A 20,864-nucleotide genomic window follows, 5' to 3' on the forward strand; every position below is an offset into this window, starting at 1 on the left:
TGTATATATGTATGCTTCTACAAAATCACTGGTTCTCAAACGTTTATGTGTATTTGTTCGCGGCCCCTCCGTTCGAAAATGTTTTGTGCCAAGGACCCCGCCACCAGAATAGAAGATCTGTGTTAAAAACTTTCAAACACTTTCGAGATGTTCTCCCGGAAAAATAAAATCTGAAATAGCAAACGTGCACCACCAATTTGATTCCCCTACTTTAAGATGTGTTTTAGTTCGGTACAATCGTTTCCTTTCATTTGGCGTAATAATCGCGAGGTGTATCCATCTTTTATTCTAACTCTTTTAGCGCTAGCAGCGCGACTAAACTATTTGATTTTGCATTATGCGTGGAACAAAACAATGTGACGCCGACCGGAACACAATTGTTTTTTTTGTTTTGATTTTTCTTTTTTGTTCTTAACCCATTTTGGGCGGGAACAACCTTTTGGTGTAAGCATTATGTTATGCTTTAGCTATCGAAAAATAGCAGATCTACAAGCTCATAGCGCGCCACCGAGTGGCGCGCTACGAGCTTGTAGGTCTGCTATTTTTGAAAAAAATCGAAGAACCACTGACATAGAAACATAGCTTTTTCAGAAAACCGTCAGGATGTAGAAGACATTTTTTAGAATCTGATCTCAGGTCAGAATGGGTTAACCGGATCACACGGCTCATTTTCGAGTGAATACCAGGCTTTTCCTCCGCTGGTGGAAAGCCTGGTGACGCCGGCTTTCAAACAACACATTGATCACACCGGGGTTTCCCTGCCTTCTACCGAGTGCTTCAGCAGCACCAAGCATGAGGAATCACTGTGCATTTCTCACTTGACTAGTGCTGGTGTGGAAATGGAAATATCGACTTCACGCTCGCTCTCCGTCTCTCTCTCTCCCTCTGTGCATATGTGTGCGTGGGTGTGTTTGTGTACACAAGGATGCTACCAGACAGCTTGGTTACAAATGTAAGCTGCTCGTGCTCAAATGTAGAGGCTTCGGTAATGTCCAGTGAATCACTTCTGAGAGGGCTGCAGATGGCAGGAATGCCCAAGCCAAGAGAGCTCATAAGGCATTGGCTAAATTCTGTTCAGTGTCTGTGATAAATGGCAGTCGCCACATATGGAGGAGGCGATGCGTGCTGTATCCGTGATCTGTATGCTCAGACACTTGTTGAGTTTCCCAAGCTTGTATTGTGCATCTATTATTAATGTTTCAGTTGGGAAACATTCACGTCAGGCTCATGCAAAGGCTAAAATGCAATTTAAATAGCATGTTATATAGACAGATGCATCCTATAGTGTGTATAGTTTCAATGTACAGATTATCAATTTTTTGGCGGGGTGATATTCTACTGCTGATGTCCCTGCACTGATGGAGGGGGAAGGAACTGGTCGGAATAACGTGTTCCTTCCACGCGCTACGTCCGGCCGGGGAAACTGTCCACTGTCGGGTGAAAAGAAGCAGCTTGGACTCCTCATGCATGGAAGGAAGCATGAGGTCATTCCGCTGCCGCCCCCCCCAGGTTGGCAGAGGAAGTGTAGCGCCCAGGATTACATTAGAATAATTGACACTGGGTGAAAAAATGGGTTGCAAAAAAAAATAAGAAAAAGGTCCCATTTTCGGACCCGAATATCAGAGCGAATTTCCGGAGCCGCCGTTTAATTCCACCGTTTTTCAGAGGAACGCAGCAGTCTTCAAGGACATGATCCGAAAACGCAGTTGTGTGCAAACTAAGACTGAGGATAAATTCTTGGTTTACCGTTGATCCTAGATCACTATTTATATGCATTTGATGTATGGATGTATTAAGTGCGTCTGCTAAATGCCTATGAATATTACATTGTTTGTGTGCGTGTGCGTGCAGGGTCCCACCCAGTGGCATATCCAGATCATCATGGAGAAGCTGCTGAGGACAGTCAACAGAACGGTCATCTCGATGGGACGTGACTCGCCACACATAGTAAGACCTCTCTCTCTTTCTCTCTCTCTCTCTGTCTCTCTGACCTTCACATATTATCTCTCTGACTCTATGTCTCTGCATATTAACACACGCACGCACGCACGCAGCGCTCGGGATTCGAACCCGGGTGTCCCGTGGTGTGTGTGACGGAGGGACACTGAAGCCAAACACATCTCAGCCACTAGACCTCTCCCCCCCACCCCCACCCCCCATTGACTGAGGCAGAGGCTCTGAGGCACTCTGCTACACACACACACAGGAACGCACACACACAAACGCACACACACACACACACACACACACACACACACACACACGCACACGTGGACGCACATGTGCGCACCATGGAGCTGATTACTGCTGACACGCGTTCTCTCTCGGTTGAGTTCAGCTATGACGAGTTCAGTGGAGTTCATGTCACTGTTGCTTCGTCATGTGAACCGTCAGCGTACCGTTTGGCCAAAGGCATATGCAAACACTGCATTTTAAAACGAATCATAATACTGCATTTCAACGGTCCTACCAGATCATTTTGAACAGGCGAAAAAAAGCATTTTCTTTAGAAAACGTGTTAAAATTGGCAAATAATTTCACTCACGTGCGCGCGCGCACACACACACACACACACACACACACACAAACAGAGTTCCCCTCTCCAGAGCACCGCCCCATGATAACCCCGTTCTATCACTATAGAGTGCCAGTGGTGTATTGGCAGGGGGGGTGTGTGCGCGTGTGTTGGGGGTTTGCACCACGCAGCCTCATCATCTCACAGTTTGCTTTGATCTCCTTGATTTTCTGCCACCTATATACCTCATCATTTTGTTGAAAGAAGCCCCCCCCCCCCCCCCCCCCCTCTTCCTGCTCGCATTTGTGCTGGTGCGTGCATTTTTTTGTGTTTGTGTGTATGTTGTACGCCTTTATGCTTTTGTTTGTGGGGTGTTCATTTTCAGCAAGCCCAGCACATAGTCACACACGCACGCACGCACACGCACACACACATGTTCTACGCACAGTTGGCGGTTCAGTGCCTTGCTCAGGGGCACTTAGTGGAGTATTAGAGGATGGGTGAGCATCCAGCTTGAGGGTTCCCCAACCACTGTCCTGTGATACTATTACTGTTTTCATTCACTGAGTGTGAGCCTGTGTTCATATCTCCCTCACTTTCACAATACAGACCCTCTCTCTCTCTCTCTCTCTCTCTCTCTGTCTCTCTGTGTCTCTCTCTCTCTCTCTCTCTCTCTCTCTCTCTCTGTTCCAACCACCATGTTTCTCGCACATATTTTCTCTTGTAAATCACTAATTGATTTAGCATTTTTCTTCCTGGCCTTCCATCTCTCTTTCAGATTGTGTCTGCAGTGCACTAGTGAAGGTCAAAATAATGTCTCCACAAATGTTGTAGAATTTGAGAAATAGTCATCGGACAATTTCCGTGGTCCTCACGCACAGATAGATTTTTGAGTGGTGCAACCACTCCAAGGAACAGCAATGTCCGTGTTCAACCGTGTGTTCATGTATGTGACGTTAATGAGCACCAGTACCAATGAGTACCAAAAGTGTCGCTGTTGTACCAGAAACAGAGAGAGAGAGATAGTGCTGCACTGTTGCCTGCTAATGAGAGAGTGAGAGAGGGGGGGGGGGGGGGGATTTGCACCACTCAGTTCACACAGGTGTGATTTTTAGAGTTTATAATGGGGGAAATGGTTCAAAGTGGGATAAGATATTTGGAGAGTAGGGTTAGAATTATGCCCAATTTATAGTTAGGGTTAAAAATGTCAAACACAATCTAAAAATGGTATCCATAAAATAAATCACCATCCCAATCCTCACAAGTATAGTGATGTGTGTGTGTGCGTGTACGTGCGTAGCCAAGCAGTGCATGGGTGTGTGTGTTTGTGTGTATGTGACTACTGTAATTAAGCCGAGTGTTGTTGAGCCAAGAACTCCTGGCCTGTCTCCTCCGTGCTGCCAGCTGCCTGAAGGCGCTCTGGGACTCCCAACTCTCTCTCTCTCTCTCTCTCTCTCTCTCTGAGTGTCTCACTGCTGTCTCTCTCCCGTCTGGCTCTCTCCAGTGCTTCCAGCTGCAGCCTGCCAGGTATGGAGGGCCTGTGCACCTGCACGCCCTCCTGTATGGAGGGTGCTTATAGTGGGTGGGAGATGATCACAGAGAATGGGTTTTTTTTTTTTTGTACTTGCTTTTGGATGTTTGGAAAAAGCTATGTTTCTATGTCAGTCGTTCTTCGATTTTTCAAAAATAGCAGACCTACAAGCTCGTAGCGCGCCACTCGGTGGCGCGCTATGAGCTTGTAGATCTGCTATTTTTCAATAGCTAAAGCATAACATAATGCTTACACCAAAAGGGGTTCCCGCCCAAAATGGGTTAAACACAGGCTAGTATATATATCGACCCTGGCATCAAGCTATTATTTTTAGCTTTTTATTATTTTTTGGACATGCTTTGGATGTGTCGCTGGAAGGGCTCAGTACTCGTGGTAACCCGTCGGAAACATGATGTCTCCCTTTGTATTCTTTGTCACGCCTGCTTGTTTTTGTTTTGCGTGTGGTACGTCAGGACAGTCTCATTGAAATACATGTATTTCAATAGCAGACCTACAAGCTCATAGCGCGCCACTCGGTGGCGCGCTATGAGCTTGTAGATCTGCTATTGAAATACATGTATTTCAATGAGTACTCGTGGTAACCCGTCGAAACATGATGTCTCCTTTGTATTCTTTGTCACGCCTGCTTGTTTTTTTTGTTGTTTTGCAGCCTGTTCTGTGTTTCAGGGATTCTCAAAGTTGTGTGCCGTGACGCAAGTCCAGGGATGCTGCAGAATACTTATCACTTCAGTTTATTTATTTGTTTTGTGTAAGCTTGTGGCTATTGGCTATTTTTTGGAGAATGTCCTCCCCCCCCCCCCCCAGAATAGGGATGCTGGGGTTCAAGTGGTCAGAAAAAGGTTCTGTCCTAATCGAAACGGATATTCTCTCGGGTTTTCCCCATGACATACTGGATCTTAGAGGGAAGGTTTCACATTATTTGCATAGTGTAATATTATATATAATATTATTATTATATATTAAAATAAAATTCATTCATTCATATATGACATAATAATGTTCTAAAAAAACAACAATGTCAGTGTTATAGCAGTGGTTCTATAGCAGTGGTTCTCAATCATTTTGATAATGAAAATCAAGGATTTAGGACCCTCGATTTGGTAAAGCCACACGGACCCTCATACGACTGGAACCACATGGTCCCGTAAGGACCCTTTGGTATTTTGTACGCTCTCAGAGTTACATATCTTTTAATTTAATTTGGTTCCCATAGCGATCCCGTGGAGGTCCTCTTTTTCTTCCATTTTGCTTATGCCAATTCCCAAGTTCCGCACACATTTCTGTGTAATCTTATAAACTGCCGCCCCCCTATAGGCTCCCCTGCCAACGAGGAGCCCCCACCGGGAGATCTCTCGCCTCTGTCCTACTCCTCCCCAGCCCACCGCAGTGGAAAAGGTCACCCTCTCCCTCACCCTCCCCGGCTTGCAATTCCCGAAACACGGCCAACACTGTTGGTATATAAACACTGGGCTCAGCCGGTTCTTTCCATTGCGGTGGATTTGGAACTCCTGAACTCCTTGTCTGACTGTCCCCCCGGGCGCCACCCAAGAGCCTCTCTCTCTGTTTGTTTGTTTGTTTGCTTTAGCCCATTTTGGGCGGGAACCCCTTTTGGTGTTAGCGTTATGTTATGCTTTAGCTATTGAAAAATAGCAGATCTACAAGCTCGTAGCGCGCCACCGAGTGGTGCGCTACGAGCTTGTAGGTCTGCTATTTTTGAAAAATCGACTGACATAGAAACATAGGCTTTTTCAGAAAACTGTCAGGATGTAGAAGACATTTTTAGAATCTGATCTCAGGTCAAAATGGGTTAGTATTCCATTTCTACTGTGCATCGCTCACTGTCCACCTGGCATTAACCCATTCTGACCTGAGATCAGATTCTAAAAATGTCTTCTACATCCTGACAGTTTTCTGAAAAAGCTATGTTTCTATGTCAGTCGTTCTTCGATTTTTCAAAAATAGCAGACCTACAAGCTCGTAGCGCGCCACTCGGTGGCGCGCTATGAGCTTGTAGATCTGCTATTTTTCAATAGCTAAAGCATAGCATAATGCTAACACCAAAAGGGGTTCCCGCCCAAAATGGGTTAAACACAGGCTGGTATATATATCGACCCTGGCATCAAGCTATGCGTCCCACTCCATTATACTAAGTGCATGTGTTCTGGCATCTACCCACATGGTCCGGGGTGCAGGCGATGGTTCCGGGTTCACATGCTGTAGCTGGAGACCCTAAATAGAAATGTGCAGTCTCCCCGGGAGAAAATGTTATGATCTAATTATGATCCAAAACAATATGTAGAGGGGGGGGGGGGGGAATCACACCCGTGTGAAATGAGGGGCGCTCTTGTCATCGTACTGTCAATTTATGTTAGCGGACATTTGACTTTGCTACATAAGGTGGTCCCTTATTGGCCAAGCGATCCCACCGACATGTGTTTGGTTAGCCAATTTGCTCGTTTACATATGACGTACATTATCCCTTCAATGGCGATGCTGTTTAATGTTTTGATGTTTAATATTTAGCGGAATTCTGACGTAATTTCTCCGTTCATTGTCCATGGTGACATTGAGACGGGCAGGGACAAGATTTAGCGGACATTTTGACCTGAATTCCCCGTTCATTGTCAATGGGAAATCTTGAGATGTGTGAGGACAAGCTGTTTATAGAAGGGGCTAGCGCCCCTTAAACATAAAAAAATCACACCCGTGTGAAGTGAGGGGCGCTTATATATACATCTTTTATGACGTAATTATCAGACAAAACAAACGTTAAACTATGTCCATGTCAATGGAGTTTTTAATGTTGTTTAAGGAAAAACAAACAAACCTATATATGGCCCTCAAAACCATACGTTGAGAAGAACCAGTGATCTAGGTGAAGGTTGAAGGATAACCGACCTGCTTTCTGGTTAATTGAATGCTGCGTTTGTCCTTCTCCGCCGGGCCTCGGCACGGTCGGTCCTCCCGCGGCGAGGAGCACATCTGCTTAGTATACAGTACGTAGTGTCACAGCCAACCCTACGACCTCCCGTTCATCCCCTATAGACAGCTCGCTGTTACCGCCAACCGTACCCCCTCCACCACCCTCCCCCCCCTAATCCTGACCCCTGTCTCCTCCTCAGCTTCAAACTGTATCACTGGACTGACATTTCTAAGTACCTGCATACTGCTTATTTGTAGCTGGTGCCTGATGCTGGCAGGTGATGTGGGGTGTGTGTGTGGGGGGGGTGTGTTCTATTTTATGCGAGCCAGCGTGAGTTGGAGGTCACATGAAAGCATGGCTGTTGACTAAGACTAAATGTATTGACAAGTTGTCAACAAATACAACAACTTAACTGAAAGGTTATGGAGGGACTAGTGGAGAAGAGATGAACAAAAAGATTACATCGTTTATGTTTGGTTGATCTTGGGTGTTACAAGCTCACGGCTGCAGTAGACTAAATTATGACTAAAACTAAATTCAAATGTATTTTAAAGACTAAACTAAATCAAACATTTGCCGTCAAAAAGGAACCCTGGAAACAGTGGAACAGTGCTCCATGTGTACTGGCCTCCTTGCATTCTGCAGTAGTCGGCTTGTCGAGGCCAAGTCTTCTTCATATCACTGCTATACTTTATGCACAACCTTGTAATGTTTTCCTCTAAAGTTTTTCCATCCGTGCGCTCGCTCTCACAGCCGTTGTTGCCCTCCTCCGGCAACCGACACCGAAAAAAGTCTCCTCGACGCCATCCCGTTCGATGAGAAAAGTTGTCACTCACAAAGGAGGGCGAGAGAAAGGGAATGCGGCGTGTGCCGGCACGAGGCTCCTTGTTAAGTTGCATTTAACCCATTTAGGCCTGACCTAAAAAATTTAAAAAAAAATCTTCTAAATCCTCCAGTTTTCTGAAATAAACATTTTCACGAATTTTCAAAAATAGCAGACCTACAAGCTCATAGCGCGCCACTCGGTGGCGCGCTATGAGCTTGTAGATCTGCTATTTTTCAATAGCTAAATTATAACCAAAAAGGGGTTTCCCGCCCAAAATGGGTTAAAGTAGGCCCTCAAATCATTATTTAATGATCAATAAAGCCGGGGCTGAATTTTTAACAGCTAGGAGACCCAGTTAGGAGCGTGCTAGATGTGTCGCGGCTGCTCTGCAGGCAGGATTTGTTGCACAACGCGGCATGCTGGGAAACAGACAAGCCGAGCCAACCCGGTGCCCTTGTTCCTCGGAGTGGCAGCCAGCCTCTTACATTTAGATTTATGCATTAACCCATTTTGGGCGGGAACCCCTTTTGGTGTTAGCATTATGTTATGCTTTAGCTATTGAAAAATAGCAGATCTACAAGCTCATAGCGCGCCACCGAGTGGCGCGCTACGAGCTTGTAGGTCTGCTATTTTTGAAAAATGGAAGAACGACTGACAGAAACATAGCTTTTTCAGAAAACTGTCAGGATGTAGAAGACATTTTTAGAATCTGATCTCAGGTCAAAATGGGTTAACGCATCGAGACCGGGAAAGCCTCTGGTGTCATCACTTTAACCATTATGTCATACTTTGGCTTTACAAAACTATAGCAGATATATAAGCTCACAAGGTGTCACTTGTTCATTCTTTTTTTTTAAAACGATGACAATTTGGGGACACTTTTTAATATATATCTTTGCTTCTCGGGGCGTCCCTGGAACAAAATATATTGAGATGGGGTTGGTCCGCTAGCCTGACCTCCGCCAGATTGTGGCAGTATTGAGTTCACAAGTTCCCTCCTCCTACCTTGATCTGGTCTCTCTCAAGCAGAAACCATGAACCGGAAGCAGCGGGACAACAATCTGATATCTCCGTAATAATGTCGAGTTGTAGTCGTGTTAGCTTGTGTTTTGTGCTACAATAAATCACCAGTCTCGCGTTGATCCCGCCTCTAGCGGCCGCATACGGCCGCATATCGCTCCGATCAGATTTTGTTCGGAGTACATCGTCTCTGCCCGAGAGAGACCAGATGGGAGCAGGAGGAGGAACTCACTGCTGCCACCAGCTGGCGGAGTCAGGTTAGTGGTCCGCGGGTCAAATACATACAACTTTGGGAGTCCTTGACATACATGAACATCTTTGGGCACCACTATAACACACGTTTTTCCCAGAAAACAGTTTTTTTCAGAAACTGGATTTAGAAGCCATTATTTTTTAGAATCTGCCTCAGGTATTAATGGGTTAACGTTCTCTCTCTCCTCTCTCTCCGTACTCTTCTCATTCTCATTCTTTCCTCTCCTCTTGTCTCTCTGCGTCCCCTCTATCTTGCAGCACTGTGTTTCTGCTGGTGGATGGTAGGTAGGTACACACACCACGTACATGGAATGTACGATGAGCAGCATCACCGTGACAGGGCCGGGGGGGGGGGGGGGGGAGGGGTGGCGTTGTCATTTTGCAGCAGCAGCCTATGTGTGTGCCCGTTAGCTAGGATTCAGACACGGCGTCGGTGTGGTGTTGTTTTTGGCAGCTGAGTTTGGTTTTAGTCATAGTCTCTTGAATGATTTTCATTTAGTTCATTTAGTCGCATTTCAGTAACCTGGAATGTCTTGGTGTTAGTCTAGTTTTAGTCGACTAAATATCATACGATTTTAGTCGACTAAATCTACAGTTGATGTAGTCGGAAAAAAAAATATTTCGGCGGGCCTTGATGCCGTCGTAATGACAGGTTTTTTCACTTGCTGAAAATAGCTGATCTACAAGCCCACAACGCGTAGATCGGCTATTTTCAGCATGCACCTAATTGTAAAATGACTTATACTGGATCTCTTGTCCAGTAGTCCCTTTCTAACATTTTAGTCTAGTTTTTATTTGTTGACAAAATTGTCAATACCTGTATCCTTAGTTTTAGTCACCATAGCTTAGTTTTCATTTAGTTTCCATTTAGTTTTCGTCGGTGAAAAAGGGTCGTCGACGAACATTTTTCGCCTTGGTTTTAGTCGACGAAAACAACACTGCGTCGGTGTACACTTGGCACCGGGCTGGTAAACAGAGCAGCGCTCTTGGCTTTGTACCGGGCGGCGTGCGTCCGTCCGTCCGTCCGTCCGTCCATCCACTTCTGCCAGCCATTGTGATGCTGCTGCTGTTGCGGCCCACGCTGCCATCCATTGTAGCGGCGCGCCCGTTGGGAATGTGCTCGGGTTATAGGATGCTAAACGCAAAGCAGGGTTCTGTTTATGTTGCCATGTTTTCCTTTGCTCGCCCGAAGTCTTCTTGCTCTTTGTCTTCATACGTCAGGGGTCTTTGACGATTTCCAGGCCAAGGACCGCTTATTTAACAGAGAGAGAGAGAGGGATGAAGCAGGGACCCCCACTACATAATTGTTATACAATTATTCCTGCAGACTACAAGATGTCATGCTTCATAGACTTCTCGACAGCAAATTAGTGTTTGTTGTTTGTTTATACATTATCTTTTCAATTAATACGCTGGATTCATGTTAATTCATGTTGGACCTTCAAGATGTAGATTGGCTATTTTGTTGGCCAATGTTTGTTCCATTCCTAAGCCAATAATGCTGCTGCTCTGACAACTCAGTCTAAACACTAATCAGCACAACTGATGATATTTCTAATGTGATTAATCCGTTCTCAAATCTTCTCTTAACGGCTAGGTGTGCTGTCATGCCCATTTCAACACGGCTGGATAGCCTGTGTCTTATGGTTTCTATTGGACAGAAAAACTACCTGTAGTAATATAAATATTTCATTCCACTTTTGTCTTTTTTTGGGGCGACTCCTCTGTGTACCACCAGAGGGGGGGGGGCTCAATTTCCACCAGTGGTACTAATACCAGTTGTTGGGAATCAATCCAAAGACCACCAAAGTCTGACGTAATTTATGCGTCCTACCTGCGTCATGTGACTCATGTCCCCACAAACGAGCACGGCGGTTTGACTAAATTCTGTTTTGGGTCACGGGCTGAAAGGTTTTAGGTAACCACTGCGAGTCTATCGGCTTCCCATGGTTAAAAACCGTCACAGACTAGTACCAGCAGCAGTGGAATGGTGGTGCGACGTAGCCTGGTTAATAAGCCAGACTCAAATCACACTGTCGTGTGGTATTTGAGTCTGGAGATGCTGTGTATGGATCTTGTCCCGCCCACATTGCATACCGTGTCCCGATTGGCCACACCAGTTCGCTGGTGTAGGAAATGGGCGTACAATTGAGGCTCTCCAGACCGTAATCCGCCGGCAGGCAATTATTTTTTTGCCAACGGCTGATTCGGTCTGGCTTATTAGCCAGGCTAGGTGCGACGGTGTGCACTGTAAACCCGTGAATGTCGTGAGCTTGTAGCGATGCCGTTTTGGGGGTGCGTGTGACACACCCCACACAGCCCAGTATAATCAAGCCCCTACTAGCAGGCTGCAACGCTGCATCTCTACACCCACTACTAGCCTGTCAGCGCCTCGCTGTCCACCAATCAATAACACAGACTCCTGGCAGCTGCCAATCAATAACAGCCACTCCTCCACTTCAATCAGTACACAAGTGTGCACGCTCGCACGCACGCACAGTCACACACGCACACACAGACACGCATGCACGCACACACACACACACACACACACACACACATTGCAGGGGAATGTTTCAGCGGAGCACTGAAGTACATTATAGCTCCTCAGTATAGTACTGGCTGGGAGAGATAGATGGACTGCACCTGGAGCTGTCTGGACACACCCCCAGAACGGCTGGCCCCACGTTGAAGCCGCCGAGCCTACTGGTCAAAGGTGGGACTGCAGTCGGGCCAGCGCATATATATATAGCATGAGGAAACCCCGCGCCGCTGGGGTTTAACATTCAGCACTTAACGAAATTTGCCAACCAACATTTTGGTTGCGGAATGGAGCGTTCTTCCGGGTGCTTCAAAACGCCACTGAGTGACTTCCATTGAAATGAATAGCAGTCGCTCCCAGTCCACACTCTTTCTTTTATAACTCTATGACTTGTAACGTACTGCTTAGGGACGGTGCTAACGGGCCATGCTAGCTATAGGCCTGCCGTTGGAGTCATCCATTCTCAACGGTGGTCATTTTAGTCGCATATGGATTCAGATACTCTGTTTCAGATTCAGCTATTTCCGGGTATTGATTGTTTTAAGGTTAAAGAGTATTTGAAGTCAAACTATAGCAATAGAATATCCGTTCTAAAGCAACTTCAAATCGATACTTACTGTATAGAAAATTAAATAATGCTTAACTGCAGCAGCCGTGCTGCAGACCTGACCACACTGCAACACAACAAGGCAGATCTTTTTACTCGCTGCTCCGTGTCTCTATCTCTCTCTCTCTCCTCCATCCACTCTCCCTCCTCTCTCTCTCTCTCCCCTCTCCGCTCTCATTTGTTCCTCCTCTCCCTCTGTACTCCCCCCCCCCTCCCCCTCCCCCACCCTCCTCTCTCTCTCCACCGTTCCTCCCTGGGCCCGGCCCCGGCCCAGCGTGCTGTATGCTGCCGCAGCAGCAGAGTGCTTTACGGTAAAAACCAGCATAGTGAGATATGGCAGTGCATTATAATGCCCTCTCAAACGCACATTTATCACTCATTCACTCAACTCGAACGCATTGCACCTGTTTTTTTTCCTATACAGTATGTACCACCCCGTATATGGTCGTCGTCGTCCTCCTCCCTCCCTCCCTCCCTCCCCATGGTTCAATGACCCGGCTGCAATACAGCGGCCGTATCTCAAGTGCACACGCTCGGTGTAAACGTGCAGGTCTTCTCTGCGACTAGCGAGACCCCTGGGGATTCTGTTGTGTACCCTGTGGCTGTGCCCTTATCCCATTCTGGGCGGGAACCCCTTTTGGTGTTTTAAAACATTATGAGCTATTGAAAAATAGCAGATCTACAAGCTCATAGCGCGCCACTGAGTGGCGCGCTATGAGCTTGTATGTGTCGCAAATTTGGAATATAATCTTTTTTTTTTTTTTTTTTTTTTTTTTTTTACTCAAATCTTTGCTTCTGGGAGGGTCCCTGGAACAACATATTTTCAGATGGGGGTCGGAGGCCAATTACATATAATTTTTGGGGGTCCTTGACCACTGATATAGAAACATAGGTATTTCAGAAAACTGTCAGGATTTAGAAGACATTTTTGAAATGTCGACGTCGGGCCTAAATGGGTTATAGGAGAACTCTCTCCACCGTGCTATTATGGTCGTTAGCGAAGCACAAGCTCAGCCGTATAGTGCCGCGGTGCCGTGATTTTTAGGACCCCCTGGTTTGATGTGCATTAGGCAAAGTGGTTCTCAACCTTTTCAGGCCTATGACCCCCCCTCCCCTCTCCTCCCCCCACCTCCCCCCCATTTTGTAGACTCTGCACCACAAATAAATATTGTAGATAAAATAGCAGATCTACAAGCTCACAACGCCTCAGGAAGCTTACATTGGTTATTTTCAGATTGGTGGCCTCTTTCTCATATTATTTAACAATTCGACGTTTGATAATTGTTTATAGTACCTTATTTCATTACCGTTGATGCAGTGATGGTATATATTTTTTGGTGTTATTGTTTAATGGTGTTCCCTGCCGCCTATCGCTAATATAGTAACCACAAGGTCGCGGGAAAAAATATATTGAGCTCCGAACATCGACGTTCTGTGCAATCGCCTCAATCTGAGCCTCGATTCCGAGAAAAATGCTGAATCAAATGTACCCGTGAGAACAGACCTGTAAAAAGCCAGGGTCTATTTTAATTCCTAAATATCAATCATTTAGCATGCGGACCCCCATGGGAACCCCCTTCAAGGACCGTGTGTACTTTATAGGCTCTACTGTATAGGTTAACGCTTGTCGACGTGTTGGAGAGCGAGGCTGCACTGCACGTCCCTGCTGGCAACCTCCGTCTGTGTTTTTAGAGGGGAGGCTGTGGGGTTTTTTTTTACAAAATATCCGTTATACAATATGATTATGCTGTGGGCTTGATATCTTGGTCCTCACCTGCTCGCCTGAAGGCTGGTTTGACCGTTGGGGCTAGTTAGTGTTTGATTACACTGAAGTAACGGGTTTTGTTTAACCCATTTGACCTGACGTAAAAACATTTTTTTTTAAATATTCTGAAAGAATATATATTCAAAGATTTGTTGCCGCATTTTTAATGCTATTTTTTCAAAAATAGCAGACCTACAAGCTCGTAGCGCGCCACTCGGTGGCGCGCTATGAGCTTGTAGATCTGCTATTTTTCAATAGCTAAAGTATAACATAATGCTTAAAACACCAAACAGAATGGGTTAAACTTGAGCTTTCATTTGGACATGAGTCCTTTTAGTTAGCCATCATACAAGTGTCAATCTCCCAGGCTTCGCATGCTGGCTGATCAATGTATGGGGAGTTGCTATCGGCCACAACAGTTAAGTTGTGTGTCATATCTGCTAGGGCTGTAACACTACATTTTAACAGCGATACGATACGTATCACGATACATGGTTGACGATACGCTACATGCACGATATTGGTTCGTTATGGCGATACGATTCAATGATTTGAAATTGATACAGTAACTATTTAGCAAAGATATTAAATCTGTGTGAAACATGGAAAGTGCAGGTTTTTTAAGGGAAAATGTATGAATATGGATATAAATAAGTAAACTCTTCTTCTAAATTCTCTGGCAAATACATATACATTGTATTTGAACACATATAGACCTTGACATGAACACAGAGAATACTCACATTTATCGATAGACCGAAGTGTAGCGATATTAATTATATATATATATAAATATCAATTATTTGCATTGCAAAACGATTTGATACCGATTTTTTTTAAATTGCAAAACGATACGATACAAAGTAAATGTTGCTGCTTACATTTCAATATACTTTGATCCTTGAAATAATAATTTATAATGCAATTTTCGATGCAGTTAACTCTATCGTTACACCTATAATATCTGCCCAGTGCAATTTTAGCCCATTTAGGCCTGACTTTGAAAAAAATAAAAAATAAAGTATTCTGAAAGAATATATATTCAAAGATTTGTGCCGCATTTTCACGATTTTTCAAAAATAGCAGACCTACAAGCTCGTAGCGCGCCACTCGGTGGCGCGCTATGAGCTTGTAGATCTGCTATTTTTCAATAGCTAAGGTATTACATAATGCTTAGTTAAAACACCAAAAGGTCTCACTACCTCACTACAAAGCCTCACTACAAAGGCTAGGCGCGCTCATCTCAAATAGCTTTAAGAGGTCACACCGAGTGCAGATTCCTGACAACTTGAATAACAAACGACAAAGTAAAAACAAAAAGTATTTTAATTAGTCACAGCAACAGCTGCTGGCTGGCTGCTGCGGCTTATTAAAAACTTTTTTTCTTTTTTCAACTTTGTTTGTGGATGGTTCCTTTTGTTGTTCAACTTTACAAAGTCTAAAAGCCAATCAGAAAGTGTCATTTAAAAAAAAAAGGAAAATAGCAACTTACCATAAAAATGGTTGAATACTTGATTCTGATTGGTCAATCACTGAATTCAGCGGTGTGTAATAGAGCGTCGCAGTCTCGCCCCCTCTCATGGCGACGACAGGCCCAGGAAATAATTCCCCATTCATTTTTTTTCCCCGTAGACATTTCAAAAAGTATTCATTTAAAGATCTGTAAGCCTCGAACAAAGCCAACTCGGATCGTGACAAATCACGACAACAAACACAATATTTTGGGCCGAACAAATTATTACAAAGAAGACAAACAACAAAAGTGTTGTAACCTGCCCTTTTTTTCTCCTTTCTAATTACGTGAAAATTAATGGGGAATTATTTTCTGAGCCTCTCGTCGTCATGAAAGGGGGCGGGACTGCGACGCTCTATTATTTCTGCGCTCTTATAACCCATTCTGACCTGAGATCAGATTCTAAAAATGTCTTCTACATCCTGACAGTTTTCTGAAAAAGCTATGTTTCTATGTCAGTCGTTCTTCGATTTTTCAAAAATAGCAGACCTACAAGCTCATAGCGCGCCACTCGGTGGCGCGCTATGAGCTTGTAGATCTGCTATTTTTCAATAGCTAAAGCATAACATAATGCTAACACCAAAAGGGGTTCCCGCCCAAAATGGGATAACAGACTGTCTAATCAAAGACTCGGAGCCCCTGCTGCGCTGCTTGAATTGTATGCTGTATCCAACATGACAGCCATGTAAACAAACACCCAATGCCATTTACAACTAAACATTGCTCTCAAGAACGTTTTTTGAAAAACATTTGAAGTGAGAAATAGACAATGCAGTAGCCGAAAATATATTCTACGTGATCAGCACTTCATTGTTTCCAGAGTTGACTGTGTCCGCCCAGCGCAACACTCTTTCAATACTTTCATTATCGTAAAACAAGGAAATACTTTGTTGTGTTATTGCTTTTGGGTCAATGTATTTATTAATGTATTAAGTAGCCATGTAATACGCTAGACGTCCGTGCCTAATCACTCTCTCTGGATTTATTTCTCATTAACACCTTGAGGGCCCGGGCCTATTTAATCCATTAATAAAATGTGCCCATCGTTTATAGCGCCCGGACCACTTTTACCGGCGGACCGGAAGTTGTTGTGAATGTCTGTGTAGCAGCTAACAATAGCCACACCACTCTAGAGTCGATCGACAACAACGGGAGGTAAGAATAAATCTATCGCGACTAGCGACTGGACCCCGGAGCGCCGTCTAACACAGAATCTTTTTTCATAATTAGACGGGATGATTTAGATCGCGAGTTATGAACGTTTTAAGATTTTCGTTGTCGTCAGCTAAACAGGCAGGGAACATTTTCGATGACGTGTCACTGTTGTGCAACACCAAGGATTGGGCAACAAGCGCTCCTAGGCTGTGGAGCGATGCGACCGGTTTTGATATCATTAATTGGACGGAGATTAATCAATCTCCGTCTCGGGCAACTGACCGTGACCTTGAACTTGATGGTGATCTCCGTCTTGCGCCTCCAAGGTGCTAATAACCGGCGAACCCGTCAATTTCCCCTTGTATAAACCTATAAGATGCTATTCCTAAAGACAGGTTGGCTTTTGTTTGGGCACTACTGAGCATTCCCCCTGCGTATCTCCTGGTTATATTCTGATTCCTGAATGAGATGCAATTCTCAAAGTTTTGGCTGAGATTGTCAACAATTGCTTTACACACAAAACGCTCTAGCCTTTATTGGCGCCCAGCAAGAATCACAAATTGTGTTCGACCTACTGCATAATATTCCTGAAAAAAAAAGAAAGAGAAAAATAAGTCGAATTGAAATGATAAAGATAAATGATAAAAAGCACACCTCTGCCAGTGCTGTGTCGTGGTCAATAAGTGCTGGTTCAGTCAGTGGCCTTAAATTGAGTTCTCCAGCACCCCATTTTGTTGGCCAATAACATTGGCCTCTCTGGTCTGCTAAAAAAGCACAGAAAGTTTTCACAGTTTTATGTGAAACCATTTGGAAGTACACCTACTACATCTCCCCATTTTACCAATATTGGCACGAGAAGTTAATCAATTGTTCCTTGCCCTACGAGGCTATACGACCAACATATCCATAAACCTTCACAGGGTTGACTCAGGTTTTCGAGCTTTACTTGTTGCAGTACCTTGTAGATCAGGCTTTTCTCACAGATCGGCGGGTTGCACCACAATGTATACCCTGAAATGGGGACGCCTGCGTTGGGAAGTTAACTTACTTGTCCTTTATATCAGCTCACCACACCCACAGCTACCTCTGAACTTTCATTCTTTTTCAATTTTTTTGCAACCCATTTTTTCACCCATTGTCAATCGGACTGACCTCATGCTTCCTTCTATACAGTCCAAGCTGCTTCTTTTCACCTGACAGGGGGGGGTCCCCGGCCGTCCGTCCGGCCGTCCGGACGGACGGACGGACGTACGTAGCACGTGGAAGGAACACGTTATTCCAACCAGTTCCTTTCCCCTCCATCAGGGCGCCCCGGCTGGCCAGGGGGAGGTAGTTTAGAGACCAGGATTACTGCTTACATGTTTTTTTGTAGGGACACGGGGAGAACATGCAAACTCCACACAGTGGAATTTTCCACCAAGTTTCAACCAGATCATCGAGACAGACAAACATACAGCCACAGTTGTTCCTTTCAGAAACATAATCAGACGAGTCGACTACAGACTCGGAGAACTCTGTAGATGTCCGTTTTAAAATTTTCATATTTTATTTTGTATATTAAATACCTTCAGCATGTGTGTGTGTGTGTGTGTCTGTGCGCGTTTTTTTTTTCTCTCCTCTGTTTGTTTTGCTTAAAAACAGTATAAAATACACAGTATTGCACGTAGTAAATCAATTGCACTTTTTAAGGTACAGATTTAACATCTAAGTTCTCTCTTTATGCTACAGTACATCATCTACTGAAGAACTCCAGTCCAACCGCGTACATGTACATGTACATCATGTACTTATTGTACCAGATAAGAGTTGCCTTAAAGGACCACTTCACCACCTTTCAACCTATCTTCATATAATAGGTCCTCACTTTTTCTACTCGGTCTGTGTCTCATAGGAGGGCTGTGGGCAGTTCAGAAACCGTCTTCCAGTGACTTCCAGGGCTGTGGGCAGTTTCTAAACTGCCCACAGCCCTCCTATGAGACACAGACTGAGTAGAAAAAAATCGTGCCATTTTATCATGATTATTAGTGAGTACCTATTATATGAAGATAGGTTGAAAAGTGGTGAAGTGGTCCTTTAATGAAGCACATGTCGGCAAACAGAAAGCAGAGTATAGGCGCAGCATGCAGGGGTCTTCAACGTGGTTCAGTCCAAGGACCCCTTTTCAGAGAGAGAGAGAGAGAGAGAGAGAGAGAGAGTGTTGCAGATTAGATCGATTTTTCTAGATTCATAGATATGTTTGACAGCAACTATCGTCGTGTGGTGTTGTGTTGGATTCATGTTAACGTTGCCGCAGTTAATGGCGTATTTCCAATAGAAATTGGTTTGCTTTTCTTTCCCTCTACAGCAAACCCTTTGTTGCCAACAATAGCCGATCTACAAGCTCAACAACCCCTCTACCTGCTTGTAGAGCTGCGATTTTTCCGGCTAAAGATCTGCTATTTTTCTGGCTAATGTTCTCTCCCAAGAATTGGGATACTAGGGTTCACAATGTAAGATGTAAAAAATAAAAAACAGATCCTATATCACACCCCGTAGTAACTCTGAGGACCCCCTGGTGGTCCCGGATGCCCTGTTGAAGACCCCTGCAGTGAGGGTGGTGTCAGAACCTGTGTATAGGGCACACAGTCAAGGTCCCCACACACCCAACGCGTTTTTCGGATTTTTAGCGGCGTTTCTCCATCGGGGGTTTTCCGAAAAACGCGCCCAGTGTGCAACCACCTTCAATGTCTCAACTGTCGTTCCCATGATGCAGTGGTGTAAAGCAGTGGCTCCCAAAGTGGGGTGCGGGGACCCCCAGGGGTCCTTGAGGGAGTTCCAGGGGGTCCCCAGCTAAATGACAGTTTGTAACCAAATGGACCCGTATGGGTCTGTAACTCTGAGAGTGTACACTTATGTACAAATTAACATTGATTTTACAAAATAAATTGGGGTCTCAGAGATAGAAATGCCATTAAAACGGGGTCTGTAGACTAATAGGCATGGCAAAACCGGGAACTTCAAATTAAACGGGTTGAGAATCACTACTAGAGCTGTAAAAATAATCTCTCATGGGGGCCCCCCTGGCATATCTTTTCAAATGGGTGTCCGCGGGATAATTAGTGTCAATTTGGGGGTCCTTGACATGAAAAAGTTTGGGAACCACTGGTGTAAAGTGACTTAACCCATTCTGGGCGGGAACCCCTTTTGGTGTTAGCATTATGTCATGCTTTAGCTATTGAAAAATAGCAGATCTACAAGCTCATAGCGCGCCACCGAGTGGCGCGCTACGAGCTTGTAGGTCTGCTATTTTTGAAAAATCGAAGAACGACTGACATAGAAACATAGCTTTTTCAGAAAACTGTCAGGATGTAGAAGACATTTTTAGAATCTGATCTCAGGTCAAAATGGGTTAAACACGTTTACTGGAGTTCCAGCACTGCGTTCACACTGCCAGCTACAAAGGCGACACATCAGAGTCATGTGACTCATGTCCGCACACAGACAAACGTGCCTGTGGCAAGACACGTCCGTGGCGACTCTGTGACGAAACAAATTATAATATTAGAACCATTATACATCATACACTTCAGAATTGGTAGGACACTGACTTAAATAATGCAGAAATACCAGTGGTGTGTAAAGAAACAAACTTGCTAAATACAGCGTGGAAAAATAGGTCTGAGCCCGATTTTTCCGAGACATTATAATACCTGGCGGTTGACGTCAATGTGACGTCAATGCTTTCAAAAAGTTCAAAGCCATCACTTATCAATACAGAAAGAAGAAGAACGTGAAGTCGACAGACGCACAGAGATGGCCATGGAAATAATAGCAATAATACGCTTGACTTTTAAATCTTTAAAAAAAAAACGATTGCTTTACAAATTGCCCCATCAAAACACCTTCCCTTTCAGCTTTCCTACGTACAGTACTATCTTCACAAAAGAGAACGAGAAAAAGTACAAAGAGGCGAGGACTAAAGGCTCATTCATAGTCTGGATTTTCGGTGGTGGGGTGTAACCTGACTCCGCCAGATGGGGCAGCAGAGAGTACACTGGGTTCCCCCCTCCTGCTCCCATCTGAGCATACACAGTGCTGCCTTGATCCCGCCTCTAGCTGCCGCTGATTGGCCAGGCCGTTTTGTGGCCGGGCATCAAGTCTGCCTGAGAGTTCCCAGATGGGAGCAGGAGGGGGGAACCCAGTGTACTCTCTGCT

General features: G+C 44.8%; 1 protein-coding gene across 1 annotated transcript in view; it reads left to right on the forward strand.

Moving 5' to 3' along the window:
• The window catches only part of dock1 (dedicator of cytokinesis 1), a gene marked incomplete at its 5' end in the record, with an annotated part of 409,371 nt that overhangs the window by 91,576 nt on the left and 296,931 nt on the right, over positions 1 to 20,864 (forward strand). Inside the window, one exon of the mRNA XM_079492379.1 lies at positions 1,852 to 1,947. Coding sequence (XP_079348505.1) covers positions 1,852 to 1,947 — 96 coding nt within the window. The remainder of the gene's footprint in view (positions 1 to 1,851; positions 1,948 to 20,864) is intronic.

The sequence above is a fragment of the Electrona antarctica genome (assembly GCF_951216825.1).
Source record: "Electrona antarctica genome assembly, chromosome: 22".
In the NCBI taxonomy this organism is placed as follows: Eukaryota; Metazoa; Chordata; class Actinopteri; order Myctophiformes; family Myctophidae; genus Electrona; species Electrona antarctica.